Genomic DNA, 24,042 nt, shown 5'->3' with positions numbered 1-24,042 from the left:
GACCACGAGGAAGACACGAAGAGGATTCCGAAAAAACTACGAAGAAGGCCAACTTCCCCTCATGGATCCTCCCTTCAAGAAGATGCCTATAAAACAGGACCTCAAGAAGAGAAAGCTACCAGTTCATTGCTGATCACTCACTTATTAACACCTTCTCCTAGGATCGCCATGGGCTATGGAGAAATCCTTTAAAATCATTCCCTGAGGCTGCTATGAATGAAGGAATGTCCTTTAATCACCTTCTTCCGGGGTTGCTATGAGCTACGGAGAATTCCTTTAACTATCTCCCGAATCCAATATGTATAAGTCTTAAGCTTGCAATACAACTGCTTAACAATTTAGTTGCTTCTGGTTTTTGGCTCCCAAATGTCCTGGTTGAGTCGGGACAGTCCCGTATTTGCATTATCTTTCCTCCCAAAATTGATGATGAATGAACTTTTTTTTTTTCAGTTTATCGTTCTAAGGTTACGCCCTTTAGGCTCAAGGAGACGAATGTTTAATGAAAGTGAATGACCATGAAATTAAGTTTCTAGTGCTCTCTCACTGGGAACGAACTAAAGACCACGTACACCAAAGGAACACTTGCTAACCATCGAACTAGCAGCCCCCCTAAAAATATTCAAAACCCCAAATGTCTCGGTTTTTCTCGAGAATATAGCTAAAATCATTAGTGTCATTTTTAAGAAATTCCTTATTTACTACTCATCGATATACAACTAATAGGAATAATCTACTGTCTGATACTCAGTTTTGGAGAGTGTAGACCTATTATTTACGAGTAATTGACTCTGATATCTGAGGAAAAGGCAAACTCTGATATCTGAGATTGTATTTGTAGGTTTAGGCTTTTCCAGCGCCGCAACTTAGACTTTTTTCTGAGATGCAAGCGGTGTATTTGGGCCCCCTAGAAAAAGTTGTTTTTCTAATTCTTGGGCCCTCTCTTTCCATCTTTCTTTTATTCTTTATGAGCCTCCTGTGCCTGTGGACCCTCCCGCACGGCAACATTCCATACATGACAAATTAACTAATGGTTCACTATTGGCAAAACCCAAAGCCAAACGAATAAATATTATTTTTAGTTCCACTAATAGTAGACATTTTTTACTGAAATGGGCCCACGGCTCGTTTTTGTTTTGTTTACTTTTTATGTGCTGTTTTGTTTACGTAATGTAATGAACCTGTTTGATACTTATTTATAACTTCATGTTCGTATCGTATATGGAGTAAGAAAATTTTGTCTTAAAATGAACCCCCTTCGAACGGCGAGGAGCTACCCTGGGGGGGAGCAGTTGCCCCTGCCCCTCACAAGTTACGGCCTTGGGCTTTTCTGAGTGTGATTACTCTTTCTCTCCCCTTTGTTGTTCATGATGGGGTAACATATTTAAAATTGTGGCTTCTAAGATTGGTTCTTTCTGGAGAAATGGGGGCGGGGGGATTGCCTAGGATTGGCCCTGGATATATGTATCAGGATAGCTAAACAAAATGAATGTAAAAGTATCTTTGGCGGAAACATGTCAGGAATTTATATTTAAAAAGTTACGTAACAGTCTAATGACCTTGTTATATACGTGGAAACTATTTTTAAAGTCAACTCACGTAAGGATAAAGTCCTAAGACACTGTGCAATGCACGTATTATACCTGTACTCTATTGTTGCGTACAGAGAAGTACATTATGATCCATGAAAGCAAGAAAAACCTGTTTTTAAACGACCATCCTCCTTTGAATCGTATCCAGGAGCTTGTATTAGACAAAATTCTTTTAAAACATTGATTAAGAGTCATTTATTTTTGAAGAAAAAAATGTAAGTTTATGTTTCATAAACATTATGTTAGTTATTTAATGTTTTTTTTTTCTAACACTGTCAGACTCCATTTTGCAAGCTAAACTTATTTATTTCTGAATGTCAAAGGTGTTGTTGTTACGTTTGCTAACTTTACAATCAAATGAATTTTCCTTATATAAGCAAAAGAAAAGATTAATGATTAGTTTTCCATGCTTTTTTTTTTTTTTACAAGATTTAACTGATCATGTAAGATATAACCTAAATCGTTTAGCAACATGTGTATAAATTTTCGAGTAGTTTTTAAAATCACTTTTTCTATTTATAAAAAAAAATACGTGCCTGTACTGTGTATAGTACAACACACACCAATCGAAAAATTTAATGGATTTTTTTTTTTAAAGTAAAATATTTGTTCAAGATATTGCCGCGTACTTGGTCGTGGTGAGGTGAAGTGATCCAGGATCGACTGCGTATCGGACACTCTCATTTCACATATTCCTATCATACTGATTTATTTGGTACACTCTTGTATAATGTTCAGAATATTCAAACCTGAGAGATCATTTAGAACTCCCTAAATTTTTTCAGTGAGATTTTTGGGGATAATGCAATCTTATCGTTCCTTTCGAGACAAAGGGGCGTATCTTATTTTCTTAAATTTTACAGGAGACAAGTTTAAGCTTTTATTTTCATTGTTTATTCTATCGTCGTCTTTTAAAATTTAATTTGATCTCGTAAGTTATATACCTGAACAAAGGACAACAAAATAAATTTTTTTGTTCGTGTAAATCGAATAGTTAACATGCTGTAAGGATTTTCTATTTAGTTTTTTCCTGTCACGGTCGTCAATCCCGCCGGTGACACCAGGGATGTGGTTTCCCCAATATTTGTAAAACGGTTTTCGTCCTCCCCAATATTTCAAATATCTTAGGTCAACTATGATCCAAAATAGGCTTAACCATATAGCAGTTTGCTACGTTCAAAAAACAATGTTAGACAAAGTGGATATGAAAAAAGTAACACAAAAGTTTGTTTCCAATTGCGAAAAGAAAGGAAATCAGCTTTTGGCCCTACGATGGTAAAGGTGAAGTCAGGGGCGGATTCAGGGCGGGTAATCGGGGCAATCGCCCCCTCCTCAGAAGAGGAAATTTTCTTATTTTATATATAAGTGAAACTCATCTCAGAGTTTGGAGCTCTTAAAAGTAGCTTTAAGAAGCAGTATTACAATCCACCGTCCCCCCCAGAAGTCCGTCCTGGATCCGCCCCTGGGTAGAGTAAACTGTAAAATAACAAACTGTTTTTGTTTAGATAGAGAGCAGCAAAGGGAGTTTAGTCTAGCTAAAAAACATCGTTTTCAACTAATTTTTTAACTATACATTGTTGAGCCCCATTTACATAAGTTGTAGGCTTATATGCCTAAAAGCTATTTTCAAAACTTGTTTCTGAATATTTACTTCACTCTATCTTTTATCATTATTCTGTTTTTGACATGCACTTGGTATCATTTAACTAAACTTGTAAAACAAGGTTGAATTTTGTTGTTTGAATAAACAAACTGTAAACTGTGTGTTCTTTTAGTACCAGAATAATAAAAACAAAACACAAACAAAGTATGAAACACTAAACTTTTAAAGTTTTGTTTGCTTTTTAAGTCAAAAACGCTTTGAAATAAAATGTGCGAAGACCAGGGACGTACGGTACGCAGGAATTTCTTTCGGGAGGGGTCCAAAGCTTTTCAGGGGGTCCAAACACAATTTCAGGCAAAATTATTAAATATTGTAAAATTGCCCCTAAAATTAGACTAAATTTACCCCCCCCCAAAAAATATAGTCCGGATCTGGGGGTCCGGACCCTCACGACCCACCCCCTGCGTATGTTCCTGACGAATACTATATACATTCTTTAAATTTTCAGGGAAGGAGCCCTGGCCCCCGCTCTCCTAGGGGTGTTCCATACATTCCAGTCCCCTAGTGGTCTGCCCCTCCAAAGTTTATGTACTGCTGACACCAATGTTTCTTGTCATATATGTCTATTATGTTATTTTTGAAAAGTAATTTTCTTGTTATATGTATATTTTATACTCATTTTTAAAATTTTTTTAGCCATTGCGTGACTTCTGTTTTAATTTTCGAGCCAGGGACCTCACGCACCAGAGGTAAGCGCTGTATCATTGAGTCACCCTGCCCTCCCTATAACAATCAATAAATTTATTCAAGAGAAAATAGAACTTCAAGTTTAACGTCCTACGTTATGCACTAAATCTAATGGAGACGGTGGTGATGAGAATGAATGAAATTGTGGAATGAAGAAAGTGAGAGAACACCGTGAAAATTCACCTACATGGCATTTGTTCACCAAAAGTTCACTTAGTACAAGCTGGGATTGAACCAGTGTCGTAAACGCTCTACAACTATTAAAAGAAAACAATTAACCGATCACTCCTCAGTCTCCTGAGCAACCGAGCTTTCTCGTACAGGGTTTTAATCCTTAACAAGGTGGACAGGGAGACGAATATAAACATATCCAGGATAGTTAAAGTTCCGAACATGTTCTTCAGAGGGACTCGAACGTCCAATGGATTGCGCCTTATGATCCGAAGCAGAACGTTCAAGAATGTCCTAACTATTGCCACTGGCTACCATTGAGCCACCGCGGCCTGTCAGCTTGCTCAATAATATGAAACAATAAGAAATAAATATGCAGGAGATGATGTTCATGCAATTGTGGCGGCACCGCTTTTACTGACAGGGAACGGACAAGAACCTGTCATCCGGACATCCGAATTAAACTTAGTCCATCCGATAAACATAACAAAGATATGTTCAGGCACAAAAAATTAGGTGCCATGGACAACGGAGTAAGTCCCTGGGGCTCATTAACCCTATTAGTATAAGAAAATCGTATACTCGCAGTGAAATAGCTATTACATCAACACTGTTCATTGAAAAGTCATGGCTTATAGTTCATTCTCTTCAGCATGAAACAAGCTTTCCGGGGGTGCTATGTATTGGAGGCCATAAGGTACTTGAACACGGAAAATTGGGAGAATGTCGGAAAAATTCCCTCCAGAAATCCCTTCCATCAAGTTTGAACCCCTCTGGAGTGGCCCGGGGTAAAAACACACAACCCAAATGTATCTCGAAAAATACAATAGGGGATAAGAAATGACTGTACCAAGTTCTGTGTTGATAGACGGAATAGATATGAAGGAAAAGCTTGTATACCAATATACGCTTTCCCCTTATACCTATTCTGTAGCATCTGCACAGATAAAAGATTACCATGATCATACAGTCGTGTTTACAGACAATTTTTTTGTTTGTTTTTGGTATCCACATTAATAAAATTAAATTTTACCTAAATTAATAACTTAAATTTTAGTTACAATTACAGTATACTAGTCATTTATTCGAATCTTATTTACAACATTCATCACCATATCATCATTCATACAATTCATCACCATATCACCATATTTGTTATATTTCTTTCAGCCTGAATTTCACAAAGTGATAGGTTTTTTATGTACTATTCTAAGTAGTTATCATACCAATTATAATATTAAATATATTTCCATATATATATATATATATATAAAGGTAACCAAGAAAGTTCTGTCGCATTCTTTGAAGGTCTGTGTCTGTGGAGATAAGGCGAAGGTCAGTTGATGTGGATATATCCAACATATTACCTGCTTGTGGCAGTTCATGCGTAATGACAGAGTGAACATGGTACTTCAACAGAGCGTTATAAGGCCATGTATGCTCTACGAGTTCAAATTGGGGTCAAACGCTGCTGCAGCGGGGCGGAAGATATGCCAGGCCTTTGGTGAGGGTGTCATGACTACGCGAACAGTGGAGCGGTGGTTTGATAAGATTAAGGACGGTGACGAAATACTCGAAGACTACCACGTGTCGGAAGACCAACGCATGTACAAAATGATCTTCAGGCAGCAATTGAGGCGAACAGTGGCCAGACATGTGAGGTACTGGACTACAATTCAGTGTGAGTGGGGAAACCATTCGGCAGCACCTCTATCAACTTGGGAACCATTACAAGTTGGGTCGATAGGTCCCACATGATTTGACTCCGGGCCGGAAGGCAACGCAAGTAGATACCTGTGTTTCTTTGCTGTCTCGTCTGAGGAAGGAACCATTTCTGGACAGGGTGTTGACATGTGAGCTGTCATCATTTTTAGCATCCCATGAACAAGTTCCAATACAGCCGAAACCAGCACTGCACCAGAAGAAAGTCCTCCAGTGTGTTTGGTGGACTGCTTGTGGCATCGTGACAGCTGGTCAGAGCATCAATGCAACTGTGTATTGTCAGGAGTTGAGCCATGTTCTTGAAAAAACTTAAAACTCTGGAGCCAGCACTTCTGAATTGCACAAGGATCTTTCTGTTACAGGACCACGCTAAGCTCCAAGTGGCTAGGATGACCCGGGACACCATTCTACACCTTGGATGGGAAACACTATTGCACTCGCCATACCTCCCCGAACATGGCACTGTCCGATTATCACCTGTTCCATTCCTTGGACAATCATCTTAGATGACGCCAGTTCAAATCCCTAGTAGAGGTGCAAAATGCACTTGATACCTTGTTCGCTTCACGGCCCACCAAGTTCCACTATGATGGAATCCATGGCCTTCCAGAACGTTGGCAGAAGTCTGCGGATGCTAATGGGGACTGTCTTTGATCTTTCAGGTACGTCTTCGGTGACATATCGATGTTCGAACAAGTGGGTGAAAAAGCGACACAACTTTCTTCGTTACCTTTATAATAGTAACACACAGACTGCAAGTCATGGTATATGAATATAATTGGAACATTAAAAAAATCATGTGGTAATGAAGAAGTTTAGACCTGAGTTTGTACTTCAAGCATATCATTCTTTTAGCTTTAAAACAATGCAAGGTTGATTATTGAAAAAATGGACTATTATTATTATTATTATTATTATTATTATTATTATTATTATTATTATTATTATTATTATTATTATTATTATTATTATTATTATTATTATTATATTTTGTCTGTACTTACAGTGGTGGACTCAAGTGGTCGTCATCCAACGGCATTTTTTAATGAAAACACATTTTGGACTGGTTCAAAAATCCTCTGTGAGAGTATTCCAAGAACCACAAATTCTTCGCTGCCATTCAATTTGAGATTTTACTACTTGTATGTGCAATTAAATTTCTCAAAGGAAACACACATTGAGGTAAGATGGACAATGTTTTAATTTTTAGTGCTTAATACAGAAATCAAAATACTTATAGAAAACTCAACAGTTTCATTTCTATGCTATTAATATCACCAGGAATTATCGAGATTAGAAGTGATCAATCAATTTTTCCTTTATTGGATATTGCTAAATCTGTATGAGTTATGCTACAACAGTAACATTTGTGATGAGATGGTCCATTGCTCATATGATTTCTGAAGTACTCATACCATTATACCAGTGGCGTATTTACGATTTTGTTTCGGGGAGGGCTTTGCTCACTTTCGGGGGGGGGGGGCTTTGCCTGAAAATGTGAAAATTCTGCAAGATATTTCATATACTTTACTATAGTAGGTAAGATTTCGGGGGGGGCTTAAGCCCGGAAGCCCCCCCCCCCTAAATACGCCACTGCATTATACTGACATTAAACTAGATAGAACAGTAGGTTCAAGTGCAGTTCCGGAGGTGTTTGTAGTATTGTAGTGAAGGAATTGTTATTGCTTTTATGTAATCAAAATTTCCTATTAAATGTAAATCAATTAATGTAGTTCTTATATACTGTAAAAAACTAAGAAAATGCCAAAAGTATTTGCATGTAGTCAGTGATGCTATTCTAATTTTGTAACAACAAGATTAAGTGCATGTAGCTTCCAAGCTTTACCGAAACCAGTCTTTTGTTGTCTGAAAATTTCAAATGTTTATTGTCATCAATACAAATATGGAGCCCTAAAAAAAAAAAAAAAAAAAAAAAAAAAAAAAAAAAAAAAAAAAAAAAAAAGTGGAAACCTCTTATTAACTTGACTGCGAAACTTTATCGATCACATCAGATAAATTTCTTGGCGCCCACCCATTCAAATTTCTGTCTTCTCATTGAATTGAAACAATTTAAAGCTACTTGTTTTCACAATACAATCAAGCGAAACAGAGTACAGAGGTGTTTTCACAAATTTGTTGTGTGTATGTTTGGGTATAAGAAACGGTTCTGCGAACTCGAAATATTTTAACAACCGGTTCTTGCGAACCGGTGCGAACCGCCTAAATAGCACTACTGTATGTAGTCATATTTAATGTTAAATCTATAGGGCGGATAAATAATAACTAGATATTTAAAAGCTGTTGTAAATTCTGTATTATTGATTCTTATTTATTAGAAAAACACGTACATGTTCTTCGTTACATAAGAAAATAAACAGTTAAATTTGCCAATCACCACCTATATTGTCAATCAGGTTCCTCAAACGGAAGGGGATGGATTGTTACTTTTCTGAAGATCAATTAAGATGTTAGCAATAACACATTGAATTCGTGTCTCCAATTTTTTCCCTGTGCGAGATTTGCTTTTGGACAACTCTTCCTTAGTGTAGTCCCACAAGAAAAAAATAACACGGAGTGAGATCTGGACACCTTGCTGGCCATTCGTGAAGTCCAAGTAGTCCAAACCAACATCAAAGAAGCTCACTGATAAAGAGATGAGCGGTCCACTATGTTTGTTTACATGGTGCGTGCTGCTCCCAGACAGTCAGAGATTGAACTATCAGCAACATTATCATTTTTATTGTAGGGGTCTATATTAAAAATACATTTTTGTTTTTTACCCATCCGATAGATCAACATTAATCTATATATTGTCAATGATAAGTGTTATTTAAAAAAAAAAAAACATCTTTTACATTAAGGTCATAAGTCCAAAGTTTATATTTTTCATGGAGGTTTAAGTAGCTATAGTATTCTTACGCTTGTGCATTCGGTAGGAATGCTTTCGTCGTCGTTTTGAAGAAAGAAAGGAAACTATTATCGTTAACTTGGGAAATATAGCTTACTGGTAGAATTGAGAGGTAACTGAGAAGACGACGAGCGTTTTAGTTTATAGGGCATGTGGGTAGAAATAAATAAAAACAAATATTTAAAAAAAAAGAGAGTCGAGAGTTTGTTTAGGAAGAAAGAAAAGGAAGGTTGTTTGGGCGTCTAGGACCTTGGATGTGTATTCCGTACCTCCGTTCCTGGTCGTCGACTGGTGGTCTCCATGTCTCGGCTTCTGTGTCGAATTGGCGAGGAACTTGGTATAGGTCTCTCCTGTCGTTGCTCACACTCGCTCCTCGTGAACTTTACCGCTCCTCGTGTACTTCACCGCTTCTCGAGTGCTACTCCCCTCTTTTGGGTCCTGGGACGTTTTTATATGAAACAAAGTAGGAAGATGGCCGACGAAATTACGGAAAAACATCCAAAGTACGCACGTGTAGGATTCAGGAAAGTGCAAGGTAAATGGAATTCTCGACTTATTTAATAATTTGTCAACAGTTACAGAACACTTTGGTTACATCAGATTACATAAGTTACATAAATTTACCAAGAATGAAGAATGAGGAATCGTCTACTAAAGAGAATTTTGAAATGTTTGCTGACTGTCTTATTATTCCAAGTTGTGTCTGTCTCTCATCATCCACAGAAAATAAAGAAAGAAAAAAAATAAAAAATAATATCGTTTTTAAATCTTGATTTGTTTATATACTGAATATTAAAAATATTAGGGAAATCCAATATCTCTACATTCCCGCCACTAAATCTTACTGAACGACGAAAAGAGGAACGCTGTCGTTTCAGGTCCAATTAGTTATTGAACGCACTGTATATCTTTATGTATGTTAAATACATATAAAAAAATAATTAATTACACATCACTAAAAAAAAACACTTAAATCACTAGCGTTAACAGATAATAAAATGTAGCACTAAACCAATCAATCAATCAATATTTGAAGAATAAACACACAAGAAAGTTAATTTGTTAATTTGAAAGCATCATCTTTCAATGTCTTGGATAGTTCCTGTCTTTTTTCCCATTTAAATAGTTGACGTAATCGTTAAGATACTGAAGCACATGGTCTTGTTTATAACATTGAACTTGAAACTGTAGAATGCTGAATCGGCAGAGTTTCAGCTGCAAGATAATCTACTCCAGCTTGGTCGTTGACCATATGCAAAGGACGTAGTGAAGTTGAAGTAGCTGTCACCAGATGGCAGATGTTATCGGCTTGGCTGGATAGATGACGCTGGGCGTGATGGGGTGTGGCTGTGAGCTTCTTGAAGATGTATAATTATAATATATTTATATTTGCAGTATTTATGTCCGTGACGTGTGATAAGGTGAGTTTTACGTGCATCAAAAAAATTAGTGTGAACAAAAAGTGAGAGAAAAAAACGTTCAGCAACATATCATTATTAAATTATATTAAAAATACATTTTTGTTTTTTACCCATCCGATAGATCAACATTAATCTATATATTGTCAATGATAAGTGTTATTTAAAAAAAAAACATCTTTTACATTAAGGTCATAAGTCCAAAGTTTATATTTTTCATGGAGGTTTAAGTAGCTACAGTATCGTTGTGTGCATATGCTCCTGAGTCTTACCTGGTCTCAGGGCACAGCGCACATTAAACGTTCTTGTCTAGATGAGGTTTCCGTACCTTCAACCTAGAACGTATCTTCATTTTTAAGTTATTGGGAGAGCATTCTGGGTGAATGAAAAGGTACACAGTTTCGAGGAGGAAATGTGCGAGCAGAAAGGAAATATTCATTCACAGCAAAGGCAATGTGTGAGGCTTTAATGCGAGTGCCTTTGTTTCTTAAAACGAATCTAATTTGAAATTTAATTCCCGATAGATTTTTGGGTTGGTGTTGGATTGGAAACAACACAGCCTACAAGGAAACATTCAGATATGAGAGCAGGATGGAGAATGTATGTATAGAAACTGCAACTGACTCGGATTTGCCAATAAATGAATACTACTTACGGCTTTGGTTCCAACCATTCCAGTTCGTAGTAGTCTGTATTAACACACACACTAGCACATCACTAATACACAGTTCCTGAAGGTTGTTAAGTGACACTAGTCCGAAAAATGAGGTGGGAAGGTTTTTAGTCCATCAAGCATCTAGATTGATTGTAGATTAACTCTGGGCGACGATTACTTATGAGTCTGGACTCCAGCATCGTAGACAGCTAGGCAATCATCTCTTCCTTCTTTTGGGTATGGACGAAGTTTTCGATGATTTTCCCTCTTTTGGGAGGACCACGAGGGTGTCTTCTAAGGATCTGAAGTACCCTAAAAGTCTATGATAGTCCTTTTATCATTTTAGGTATTTTCTTCTTCAGATTCGTATATGTTTGGATAACAAAATAACACAAAGCGGAGTAGCTCGCGCACAGAGGTGTTGCGAGTTTGAAATACCGAGGAAAAAGGCTTAGTATTACAAGTCCTTGCTTCTATTTGTAAGTTCGCTCGGCGTTGTTCGAAGGATCTGGCGTCCCTATCTCAGCAAATCAATTGCCTGTGATGAGAACGTTCTCTTCAGTGTGTTTCCATCTTATGTCTGCAGTTTCGTTGTGTGTTTTTTTTTTTTTCTATTCTGCTCTATCTGCATGTTTGCTTCCGGCTAATGTTGAATTATTGCAAGCTAATTGCATGAGACGCGAAAAGAAATCGTTTCTATGCAATGTAAAATTAAATTTAGAATAATCGCGTATCTTTATTTCCTTTTTACTCTTTTCTGATTTATTTTGTATTCCTTTTAGAAATTACAAATTAGATCTGTTTTACGCTCCCTCCGCGAAGTTGCAATTTTCTCAAATACAAAAATGAAAACTTGAAAATATGCAATACGGATTAAAACGAAAAAAAAATGAGTTTCTGAAACATAACAAAGTGAATGAAACTTGAATTTGAAAAAATTGAAACATATACATATGTGAAAATTAAACTCAAAATAAGGGCGAATTAAAATGGAAAGCCCTGTATATCATTCAGGTTGTAAACACGTAAATTGAGTGCAAGACTAACTATGACATAAACATACAATAATCAAAATCAAAACATAAATGCAAATATTGAATATAAAATCAAAGCTCAAAGTAATGAAAATTATTAAAATCGCATAAAATAATAATGTATGATTCTTGAAATGAATTCCTAAAATTGCATAATGTAGGTATCATTCAATAAACAAAAGGAAATTCAAAATTAAACATTAAATGAACATAAAATATATGCGTAAGGCACGACAAAATGTTAAATCAATGTACCTGAAATGAAAATTATATGAGTACATACTTAAATTCCCAGCAAGCACTACGTAGTTATGGATAATGAATATTACCAACTAAAATAAAATCCAAAATGAGTTTAAAATCAATCAAACTAAAATAACATGTAAATAAAGTGAAATCATATTCGCTTCTATAGTCCTGTGTTTCATGAACACATTCAAACACGAATCCTACACAAATGGAGTAAAAGTAATTCCTTGCTAATTGCAAAATGTCAATGTCATTTTGTATATTACTGTAGCACTGAAAATCAAGTCTCTATTAAGTAGAGTCAATGTCTGGTTGAGGAACTAACATATCTCTTAATAGTAATCATTTAAAGACAAGAATCCTCAAAATCAAATTACAGTTTCGTATAAGGAGAGGAGGGATTTAAATGCTAAGATGTTTCCACTCCGTCACTGTGTCAAGGGCAACATATGACAAGATAAACAAATGCGCATGCGCTGCATACAAGAGAGGAGGAACACGGGAGTGCTGCATGGAGAGAAAATGATGCGATACATGTGTGTGTGTATAAGAGCAAGCAGATCATCACACATGGGTATCTAATCAACTTCCTGTGATAAGCATGCGCTGCTACAAATTAAGCATATATATAGCGTAAATAAATGTTTCCTTAAAGCCCCATTATAAGGATAGGGGAAGGGAAGGATTCCAAGGAAATCTAAAACAAATAAAACGCATAAAGTAACAAACGTTTTAGTCTCCCGTATACGAAGAGTATTAAAACGTATATGTAAATAAACAATGCTTAAACTTGGAATCGATTTTCCTATCATAACCTAATCTACAAGTAAAATTAATATGCTAAATAGTTTCAATAAACGCAAAAAATTACAAGGGTTATGGAAAATCCAAGTAGGGTTCGTAGAAAACGGCAGATTACCTATTTGAGTCGGCACCTTGTGAGACTTATGTATTTATCTAAAAGCCGGCTAAGATATATATATAATAGGAGTTTCTGGTGAATATGCTTACAAAAGAACCAAAATCCTAAGAATAGCAAATTGGACAGCGAGTCTGAATGGAAACGACCACAGACGAGTAAGCTTATTCACACGGAACGGAAACAAAAGGTAAGGACACAAATAAAAATCCTTAAAGAAAAAGTATCCGTATCCAACAGAAACAGACTCAAATGTATCCGCGGAATTCCAGAACTGGAACAACGTAAACACAACAGAACGAGGATCTACGAAGTTCACCGAGTACGTCCGAGTATCCACATGTGGAAGCAGAGCAGAATGACATGAGCAAATGACTGGCGGGAAGGTGCGATCCCTGTAAACTAACCTAACTTAAACTAAAGCTACTGGCAACGAAAACTAGAAGACTGCGTAGGTATGTTCAAAATACCAGGGGTAAATATTCCAGTTAACGTGTCGTGAAACTACTGCGTTCTCAACATACTTGTGTGACTTGTCAAAAGTCGGTGACGTCGATTGGGATTGGGAAGGTTACTGTATGGCGTGCATTGACTACTGAGTGTGTCTAACACCCTTGTTACGTTATGCATGTGCCTTTTTTTTTTTTTTTTTTTTTGTTGCAAAACTGGCGGATATGTAGGGTTGCGTATTCCGGTCTCTCAAAGGAGAAGAAAGAAAAGTCTGACTACAGGACCAGCCCGATAGGCAAACGAGGATTTGCGCAAAAGGAGAGGAAACGAGAAATACACAAACAAACATTCGCACAGTTGAGTTTCCGGTTTGCGTGATACAGTCTAGAGGTGTGTTCGGTAATGCCATAGTAGGACTCACATACGTACTAACAAAAGGATGCGCGCATTTGAGTAAGACTGATCACCATGTCATTCCTATTTAAAGTGCTCACGAGGATGACATGTAAGATTCATCTGGATGCTGAAAGGTACGGAAAAGAACCTGACAACATATATATTTACGAAGTAAACTGAAGTATGAGAATGGAACCTCTATACATGATCAGTTTGCTCCTACCAGAGAATACAATGCAAGTGCCTATGTCATTCCCACATGGGATAATTACTAAACAAGTCGGGAAAGGAAGACAACGGAGAACAAAACAAATTGTATAAGTGTATACAAAGCGGACAAAGGGCACACATGGTATACATCAAAAGGGGGAATAAATCGTACACGGTACCATCAAGGCAACCGAAGTGCACTCTGAAATTTATATCCCAAATGCAAATTTTGAATAGTCCAAAGTCTTCCAAACACGAAGTATAAAAGCAGGTGACTGAACAAAATAACGAAAAAATGGATTCGCAAAGATGACATAAACGACCTAGGAGGTGGGGAATCGCATAAAGAAAGGGGAGCACATAACCGATCAAAAAAAATGGATTAAAAAATGGATCACAGATTACGGCGTATGATGTGATTCGAAGTAAACAAAGTAACAAAACTCAAAGAAAAGAACAAATTCGAAACAGTGGCAAAAGTACGGTGTACTGAAGGAACTAGTAAATTTCGAAATGTTCAAAAGAACGTCAGTCTGAACAATTAAAAAATCGGAAGAATTGAAAATGAACGCGAAAAAAAATCAATCGAAATGAGTTTCAAAAAAATTGGGGTATGATCTGAATAGTTTCGTAACATCCACAAAGTATTTGAAAAGAGGAACAACCAAGAGTAAGCCTGAATACCCTCACTACGAAATGTGAACGATGTACCTCCATACTAACGTGGCTGAACGTGTTAGAAACGGTAAATTCCCTACGGTCATGTCGTATAACCTACGAGTAGGAAAACCTCCGAAAAATCCACGAGCTGAACCTGGTATAAGAATTGTCTAAATAAAATCACCCTACACGAGAATGACCAAGCATTCGAAAGTGTACAACTAGAGATGATTTAAAGACAAAAATAACCGGCCATGTCGTTGAACAAAGTATGTTAACCTCTCATGGAAATGTTTTCAGCTGAACCTGTAGATAACGGAATTAAGAACCTATTCGAATAACCGCCATGTCGTTACGAAGAAAACCAGACCAAACCTAAGAAAGACTACGAATGTGGGTAAGAGAGAACACTCGAAATGGAACCTTGCTTGGCAAGCGGGAACGGTTTGGGAACGCCACAATGGGTGGGAATCCAAGGTTCACCTCCAAAACTGAAGGAACAGTTTGGGCTAGCATTGTGGTACCAAAGAAGGGTTATCTATTCACCACAGAATCAAGTCTTTCGAAGCCAATAAGAAAAAAGGGGGAATTTAGGAGGAACGGTTATGAACATTCTGAAAGATATTATTGCGCTTCAACATCGCGCGATTCCGCCATAGGATGTGATTCATCATAAGTCTTCATGACTTGAAGAAGGTCGACAGTGATGGAACGAATGCGAATAAATGCATAGACCAACAAACCTGCTAAAATGGCAATGAAAATGAATGCCAATGAGAAAGCGGGATAAGTAACGATCGTAGAGTTGGACCAAGTTGGTAAGTGACTATTAACTGACAAGTTACTAAGTTCGTAACTTAAAAGATCCAATTTCACAGTAAACTCGTCAAAATTAGCGGAAAAGTTGAAAGTCGGCATTACAACAGGAAGGACGGTATGATTAACGTCCAAGGGGGTTCTCGATTCTAAAAGAAAGGAACCAGCCATAAGGGTAGTAAAATTGTCATAAGGGATAAATCGGGTCAAACCGTGCATTGCTGACATGTTCGTATAAAACGGTCTATTGTGAGAGCGTTTAATAATGTGTACATCCAACAGAGATGTAAATAACAAACCAGCCAAGGTATAGCGATACTGCGCGGACAGCGGGACTGAGAAAGAACTACCATGACTAACTATGAAGACAATTACACAAACAAGCAAGATGACAAGCTTCATGATGATAAGAAGGTTATTCACCTAAAGCAAGTAAAAGTCTACACGTCTGCACGTAACTCAGCTGAAGCTGACACAACAAAACGAGAGAATTGCAGGATATGGGTTAGACAGCATGAATATGGCATAGTAAACAATCGCGATAAAACTTACGCTAACTATAATGGTCTGTCTACGGATAACGCATTAAACATGGTCCTGAGTTCAGTGAAAACCTGGAGAAGTACAGACACCACAAAAATAGTACGTACGCGGACGTCGAACTCGAGACGAGTTATCCATAGAAAAGCTAGTGCGGCCAAGAAAAGGGGATCCAGGGGGGGCATGATAACGAAGTATCAGAACCTCGCACAAAACCACGTTTAGGGCGTAAGGGCGACAACGACCAAAAAGTTGAGCGGGTTCGGACTCGTGCCCTGGCGGGGAATGAACGGGGAACCCCGGCCACAAAATCCAAGAGCATTGGGAGTGCGTCGTTCTAGTAAAAGAAACACTCTGATGTTCAGCCATAAACAAGTCGAATATCCATAAAGGCGAAGAGCCGTAAAAGTATACTAAAGACCCTAGGTACGAATGGCATTACAAAAGGAAGGTGCATACAAAGCACGGGTACCACGTTGTGGATAAATCGGGTTCAGCATCACGTTGTTTGTCCGCAGGACCACTACGGGAAAAGCGGGTTTCGGGCAATACGTTGTGAGCCTGGGGCCACAAGGGTACGAGCGGGGTGCGGCACCACGTTGTGAGTGAAGGACCACGGGTTCAATTCCTAGCGGAAGAAGAGAGGTTTCGGCACCACGGTTCGTGTAAGTCGGGTTTTGGCATCACGTTGTGAGTAGACCGGGTTTCGGGATCACGATGTGAGCCAGCGGCCTCAAGTGTGCGAACGGGTTTCGGCACCACGGTTCGTGTAAGTCGGGTTTCGGCACCACGTTGTGTGCATATGCTCCTGAGTCTTACCTGGTCTCAGGGCACAGCGCACATTAAACGTTCTTGTCTAGATGAGGTTTCCGTACCTTCAACCTAGAACGTATCTTCATTTTTAAGTTATTGGGAGAGCATTCTGGGTGAATGAAAAGGTACACAGTTTCGAGGAGGAAATGTGCGAGCAGAAAGGAAATATTCATTCACAGCAAAGGCAATGTGTGAGGCTTTAATGCGAGTGCCTTTGTTTCTTAAAACGAATCTAATTTGAAATTTAATTCCCGATAGATTTTTGGGTTGGTGTTGGATTGGAAACAACACAGCCTACAAGGAAACATTCAGATATGAGAGCAGGATGGAGAATGTATGTATAGAAACTGCAACTGACTCGGATTTGCCAATAAATGAATACTACTTACGGCTTTGGTTCCAACCATTCCAGTTCGTAGTAGTCTGTATTAACACACACACTAGCACATCACTAATACACAGTTCCTGAAGGTTGTTAAGTGACACTAGTCCGAAAAATGAGGTGGGAAGGTTTTTAGTCCATCAAGCATCTAGATTGATTGTAGATTAACTCTGGGCGACGATTACTTATGAGTCTGGACTCCAGCATCGTAGACAGCTAGGCAATCATCTCTTCCTTCTTTTGGGTATGGACGAAGTTTTCGATGATTTTCCCTCTTTTGGGAGGACCACGAGGGTGTCTTCTAAGGATCTGAAGTACCCTAAAAGTCTATGATAGTCCTTTTATCATTTTAGGTATTTTCTTCTTCAGATTCGTATATGTTTGGATAACAAAATAACACAAAGCGGAGTAGCTCGCGCACAGAGGTGTTGCGAGTTTGAAATACCGAGGAAAAAGGCTTAGTATTACAAGTCCTTGCTTCTATTTGTAAGTTCGCTCGGCGTTGTTCGAAGGATCTGGCGTCCCTATCTCAGCAAATCAATTGCCTGTGATGAGAACGTTCTCTTCAGTGTGTTTCCATCTTATGTCTGCAGTTTCGTTGTGTGTTTTTTTTTTCTATTCTGCTCTATCTGCATGTTTGCTTCCGGCTAATGTTGAATTATTGCAAGCTAATTGCATGAGACGCGAAAAGAAATCGTTTCTATGCAATGTAAAATTAAATTTAGAATAATCGCGTATCTTTATTTCCTTTTTACTCTTTTCTGATTTATTTTGTATTCCTTTTAGAAATTACAAATTAGATCTGTTTTACGGTATTGTCGTTGAATACTATCAACATTAGAGTCTAATATAACATCACCATTCTCAATACATTTTCATAAACACTTTGGTACAAGACAAGGGATTCCAAACTCCCAGTTTAGCATGCACAGTCACAGATTTAAAACCCCAAATGTCCCGGTTTCCTCCAAAACGTGAATTAATATCGTTCTCGTGATATTGAAAAAAAAAATCCACTTTTATTAGTCATCGATACTCAACTAGTAGGTTTAGACTACTCTCTATCACTCACTTTTGGTGAGTGTTGAAACATTACATTAATTAATCCTGATATTTCAGGAAACGTATGCCCATAACTATGAAGATACTGCAAATTTTAACAGGGTCTCTCGCTTTTTGTTATAGATGCTCATAGGTTGTCCCGATTTTTAAATCTGAGAATCTGGGAGCTTTATACATGACACTTTTTTTTAAAATTTTTAAAAAAGAAATCACAGGAAAATTTCTTTTTGAAATTATAATGAATTCTGTTCTCAAGACTATGAGGAATATTGAAGGGGTTGGGCCATGTCGTAACTTTTTCTTTCGGCCAACTTCACAACAAGGAATATAAAAGCAAGTAAGATATAAGATTAAGGCTTCTAATACTATATATATCCATGATTCTGGAAAATTAATATCAAACTTCTCACGAAGATTACAGCAATATATAAAGTTGCACTATCCTACATAAAATGATTCCTAGAGGCTATTCTATTGAAATGAAATTTAAATCCTTGAGTTTTACGTCCCACGTTTATGCCGGCTAGGCTAAAGGAGACGGTGATGATGAGAAATGAATGAAATGATGAAATGAATAAAGTGGGAGGAAACGAGAGAACTCCGAGGAAACTCACGCACTCGGTGTTTGTCCACCAAAACGTTCACTTGGCGCGAGCTGAGATCGAACCAGGGACCCTTGCACTAGAGGTGAACGCTGTACCACTTTTCTAAAGTTAATTGATTCACAGAACGTGCCTCATTAACTTGCTTAGCTACTCAATACTATATTTCTACTTATTATACTTGCTTTTTACTTGTTTAACTCGCATCTTCCAATAACTTGAAACGACAGGGACACGAATACAGAAAGATCGAGGACAGTTAAAATTCCAAAGGCTCTTCCACGGGGAATGAACCCGGAACCCCATACACCAAAGGCGCACGTGCTAGCCACTAGACCAGCGTGGAGGGCAACCACTGAGCCACCGCGTCCCTAGGATATTCTATTGAATATTACCCTCCCATAACACAAAGTTTTGACGTATATTTAAATAGCGTTCGTCTATTATTGTGTCTTGTTGAAGATAAGAAACTACCACATTGGTCGATGTAATGCTGCACCACACTGTTAGCTATGGGCGTAATTACATTTTTCTTCAACAACAGCATTTGGGTCAGAGTTTATCCAATAATGACAACTATGTTTATTGAGAAACAAGTAAGTTTCGTTTCACAGTTGGAAAACTACGGTAGACTTCTAAACTATGCGAATTCAATACTGAAACCGGAAGTAGGAGAACTATAACTTCCGGTTTTAAAAGAGGAATAAGGTCATAGGTGGATTCTTGCGGTACATATCAAGAAATTGCTAATCGCTATTTATTACCATTTTTCACTATGGCGATCCGTGTCGAAACCGAAAATCGGTTTGAGTAGAGGGATAAAGCTCCAGGTGAGACTTATTCTTGGAACATTGAAACCATATCAAAAAGCCAATTTTTTGCTATCATTTTTGCTCTATGAAAACCAATATTGAAACCGGAAGTAGCAGTAAATTTCTACCACTTTTAGTAGGAAGATGCAGATGAAAATCGTATCTTTACTTGAGAGTTGAATCAATTTAAAGAAACACTATCTGTTTACCTTTGTTTGCTCTGTGACGACGATAAACGTTGAAACTAATAGTTATCAATTTCTACCAGTTCTGGTTTGAACAGAGACTTAAGAGTCCCTATCACTGCGAAATTAAAATACCACTAATTTTACATTAATTATATATCTTCAAATAGATAAACGATGATCGAAAAGTGGATCAAGAGCTCCCTAGGCGATGTTATTTTGAATGAGGTACCGTTATCACGAGTCACCTAGTAGCTTTCCGTTTGCAGTTATTTAGAAACGCGAAAATAAATGCCGATTTTCAATATGGCTGGAAATCGAAAGCAGATAAATGAGTCGTGATAACGGTATCTCACGCAAAATAATATTGTCTAGGGAGATCTTCTTCCACTTTTCGATTATCTTTTATATATTTGAAGATATCACATAATTACTGTAAAATTAGCGGTATTTTAATTTCGCAGTGATGAGGCCTCTTAACGGGTGAGATGGAACATATTCTTGAGACATTCAATGGATTACAAGAAACAAAAAAAAAAAAAAAACAAAAAAAAATCTCGATATCCCTGACCATTTCTGCTTATAGATGGACATAGCTGTTTTATAGGATTTATTTATGACATAGTTTTGAAAGTCTAAGACAAGTCTAATCAAATCATAAGTTGTTACCAAACAGATTAGGATTGTGTTCTTTCATTCTAACATGATTTCTAAAAACTCCATGTGATCTCCCGTAAAGGATTTCCTGGACGTAATGATGCTTCCGGAGACGGAAATGGATTTTTATAAAAATAATTGGCTGGCATAGCGTGTTAGCTCCTTCCGTTGACTATCTGACAGGTGAGCTGTTTAAGAGTCTGTTCGAACCATATCCTGGATTTTAGCAACATTTTCATCAGACCATAATTCTCCGTTCTGTCATGCAGCTATTTAAAATATTGCAAATTCAAAACAGATTCCGCAGTCATTAATTTTAAGTGGCATTTTTTTTTAAAAAAAGGATTTTTAGTATTGAGTGTTGATGGTTTTGGTTTCTACCATTTTCTGCCCCCAACAGCATTAAACTAGCACAACTCATTTTCGCACATCAGACCTGAAAACAATCGAGGAGTTTGATGTAATAAGGGTGTAAGCGACTTTACACTCTTTTTGCATCAAACGCATTTGTGGCATTTGCCATGCTTTTTTAGCCTCCTGGTAACATTTCAATTCAATATCGGAATAAAATGCTGCATATTACGTTGTTTTATGTAAGAAATAAAAACACTATTTAAATTTTCAACATTACTTTTCTTCAACTGCATGTTTCAGACTTAATGCATCAAACTCCTGAAGTTTTACTTGCCATTCTTGCCATTTTGCTTTATGTGTGGTATTTTCAGCTTTGGTTCTGAATGGTTGTGAAGTAGAACATCAATTGTTAGGGATATAGTTTGTCGATGCAACTGATACATCCATCGAGCTGTAGAAATCAATCATTTCCGGCTTTAAAATTGATCATTTTAAAACAAAAAAGGTAGTAAATAGCGAGGTGTCATTTCATCGTCCATCCTTAACTCTCTACTAAAACAGGAAGTGATAGAAATCCATTATAACTTCCGGTTTCAATATTGATTTACAAGAAACAAAAACCATAACTTCCGGTTTCAATATTGATTTACAAGAAACAAAAACCATAAGATGTAACAAGTAGGGTGTTTTTGTTGAAGGTGGAGAGCGATTTAGCGTTCTAAGAATAGGTATTATTTTCTCTTTAACCCTATATTCAAATGGGAAATGGAAGAAATAAACCATTTCCGGTTTTAATGTTGGTCGTTATACAGTATAACAGTAATAGATAGCGAGTAGCGGTTTTCTGCGATCAATGAAGCGTATCAAAATATTGTATAGTATCTTGGGTAAAGATGCCCCACTGAGTGAAGACGCCCTTGCTCGAATTGCTCAGGGCCTGTGACTCGTGGTCATGGCACTTACCATGCGTGTGAAAGGGTACATAGTCTTAAGTAAATATATGCGGAAGTTGCATCGGAGAAAGAGGCTGCTTTTGTTCAGGCCTGTTCACAAAGCTAAGTTACTCTTATTTCAGTGTCTATAACTTTAGAAAGTGGAACGTAGTAATACTCTTGAGTAGTTAAATAGAAGTTCATGAATAAAACATACTTGCTTAAGAATTTCAGTTTTTTTACAAACGCTAATATGCTTTGTTATGTTTCTGTGAGCATGAGTATGTCACGTGATCGACTGGGGCGTCTTTGCTTCAAAATTGGGAAAGTTGCCCCAGTGAAATCGAAGCAAAGATGCCCCACTAAGGGTTTAAGATTTCTGTTCGGGACAACCAGTTTATGACGTGTTGCAAGGATTTGTACGTTCGTTATGTTTTAAACAATGTTTGATTTGAATATAAAACACTAATTGTTCTGTAATAACCTGTAATTAATTGTTCACTCAGAAGCAAACAGGAAATTCCCGTTTGGAGCAAGGGCTTGGTCTCTTGGCTTGGTTGCTGCTTTCAATGATGTAATATTCTATTTATAAACTTTTTTCTTATTTCCGTTTGGAGCAAGGGCTTGGTCTCTTGGCTTGGTTGCTGCTTTCAATGATGTAATATTCTATTTATAACCTTTTTTCTTATTTCCGTTTAGAGCAAGGGCTTGGTCTCTTGGCTTGGTTGCTGCTTTCAATGACGTAATATTCTATTTATAAACTTTTTTCTTATTTCCGTTTGGAGCAAGGGCTTGGTCTCTTGGCTTGGTTGCTGCTTTCAATGATGTAATATTCTATTTATAAACTTTTTTCTTATTTCCGTTTGGAGCAAGGGCTTGGTCTCTTGGCTTGGTAGCTGCTTTCAATGATGTAATATTCTATTTATAAACTTTTTTCTTTTCGCTCCTTACGTGATCAATATTAGACTGAATGAACTTCACATAATATATATGATATTAGTTGGCTACCAAGCTGATTCAAAACAATGTGCATGGACTAAGTTTTAAGCCATTTGTGAGAGCTGAATATGTATGAGGGTTTTTCAAAATACTAGAAAATATCCTTGGGGGAGGGGGCTTGATTTGTCACAACTTCCTTTATCTGGATGAATTATTTTGAAACGGTAAATCTCTGGGTGAATCAATTATCCCTTCATTGCAAAATGAAGAGCATTTCCACTAATTGATCAGATATCATCATAGGTGTACCAGTGTTGTAGCCAGCAAGTTGTTATAAGATGATGCATTACTCTTTCAGGGATCAGGTGTTTTAAATATTAAACGAAAGCCGTCCTCCCCTCTGATCTAGTGGCTAGTACGTGTCCCTCTGGTGCACGAAGTCCCGGGTTCGATTCCCGGTGTGAACGCCTTGGAAAATTTGAACGATTACGGTGGTTTGGATTTAAACTGTAGGTTCAGTGCATGTCACTGCATCAATTGTGGTCGCAAGAATCCAAGCTTGAAAAAAATGAACAAATGATAATAATATGTAAGGTCCATAATTATTTTTTTCTCTTTTATTTTTATCCATTGTTTACAAACGGATTTAGAAAATATACGTGGAGAATATTTCGTCGCTGCTCCTCGAAGAACCGCTATGTGTTTAAAACCACAACTTTTCAGGAGAAGCAAAAATCATTCCGAACTCTAAAAATTTTGCCAAATACACGGAAACACTTGAAAAGTACATTAAAATTGGCTCTGCGTGTATTATGCACTGGATATTGTTCTAGCTTGCTTACACAGTATTATATTTCTATTTTTGTGTTTACGTAGCGCCTTTATAAGCACATAGAGGATTTGTATACATTAATCAATGCGTGCGTAATGAGAACCAGAAGCCGTTAATTTTAAATCTATATTTTTTTTATTGTTGTGGCGAAACAATGGAATATTAACTTATGCCATTATAAGGTACGCTTCCTGACAACTTTCTGGTTTACTTGCACGACATAATTCATTTTCGACAAAAATGTCACATACACTGAAAAAAAGGGCTTGGTCAGGAATACCAAATTTGTTTGGTCAGAGCATTTGGTCACTTTTTTTGGTTAATTTAACCAAAATTTAGTCATTTTGACCAAACCTGTTTGGTCATGAACACTATATTTTTTGGT

The 24,042-nt window shown here is 37.3% G+C and overlaps 1 protein-coding gene across 1 annotated transcript in view; it reads left to right on the top strand.

The window, feature by feature from the left end:
* LOC145690159 (nose resistant to fluoxetine protein 6-like) overlaps positions 1-24,042 on the top strand; it is a 120,381-nt gene that overhangs the window by 33,540 nt on the left and 62,799 nt on the right. The window contains exon 2 of the mRNA XM_081764770.1: positions 6,839-7,014. Coding sequence (XP_081620896.1) covers positions 6,839-7,014 — 176 coding nt within the window. The remainder of the gene's footprint in view (positions 1-6,838; positions 7,015-24,042) is intronic.

This window comes from Thermobia domestica, chromosome 7 (genome assembly GCF_964235325.1).
Source record: "Thermobia domestica chromosome 7, izTheDome1.hap1.1, whole genome shotgun sequence".
Taxonomy (NCBI): Eukaryota; Metazoa; Arthropoda; class Insecta; order Zygentoma; family Lepismatidae; genus Thermobia; species Thermobia domestica.
This window is presented reverse-complemented; position numbering and strand designations above follow the sequence as displayed.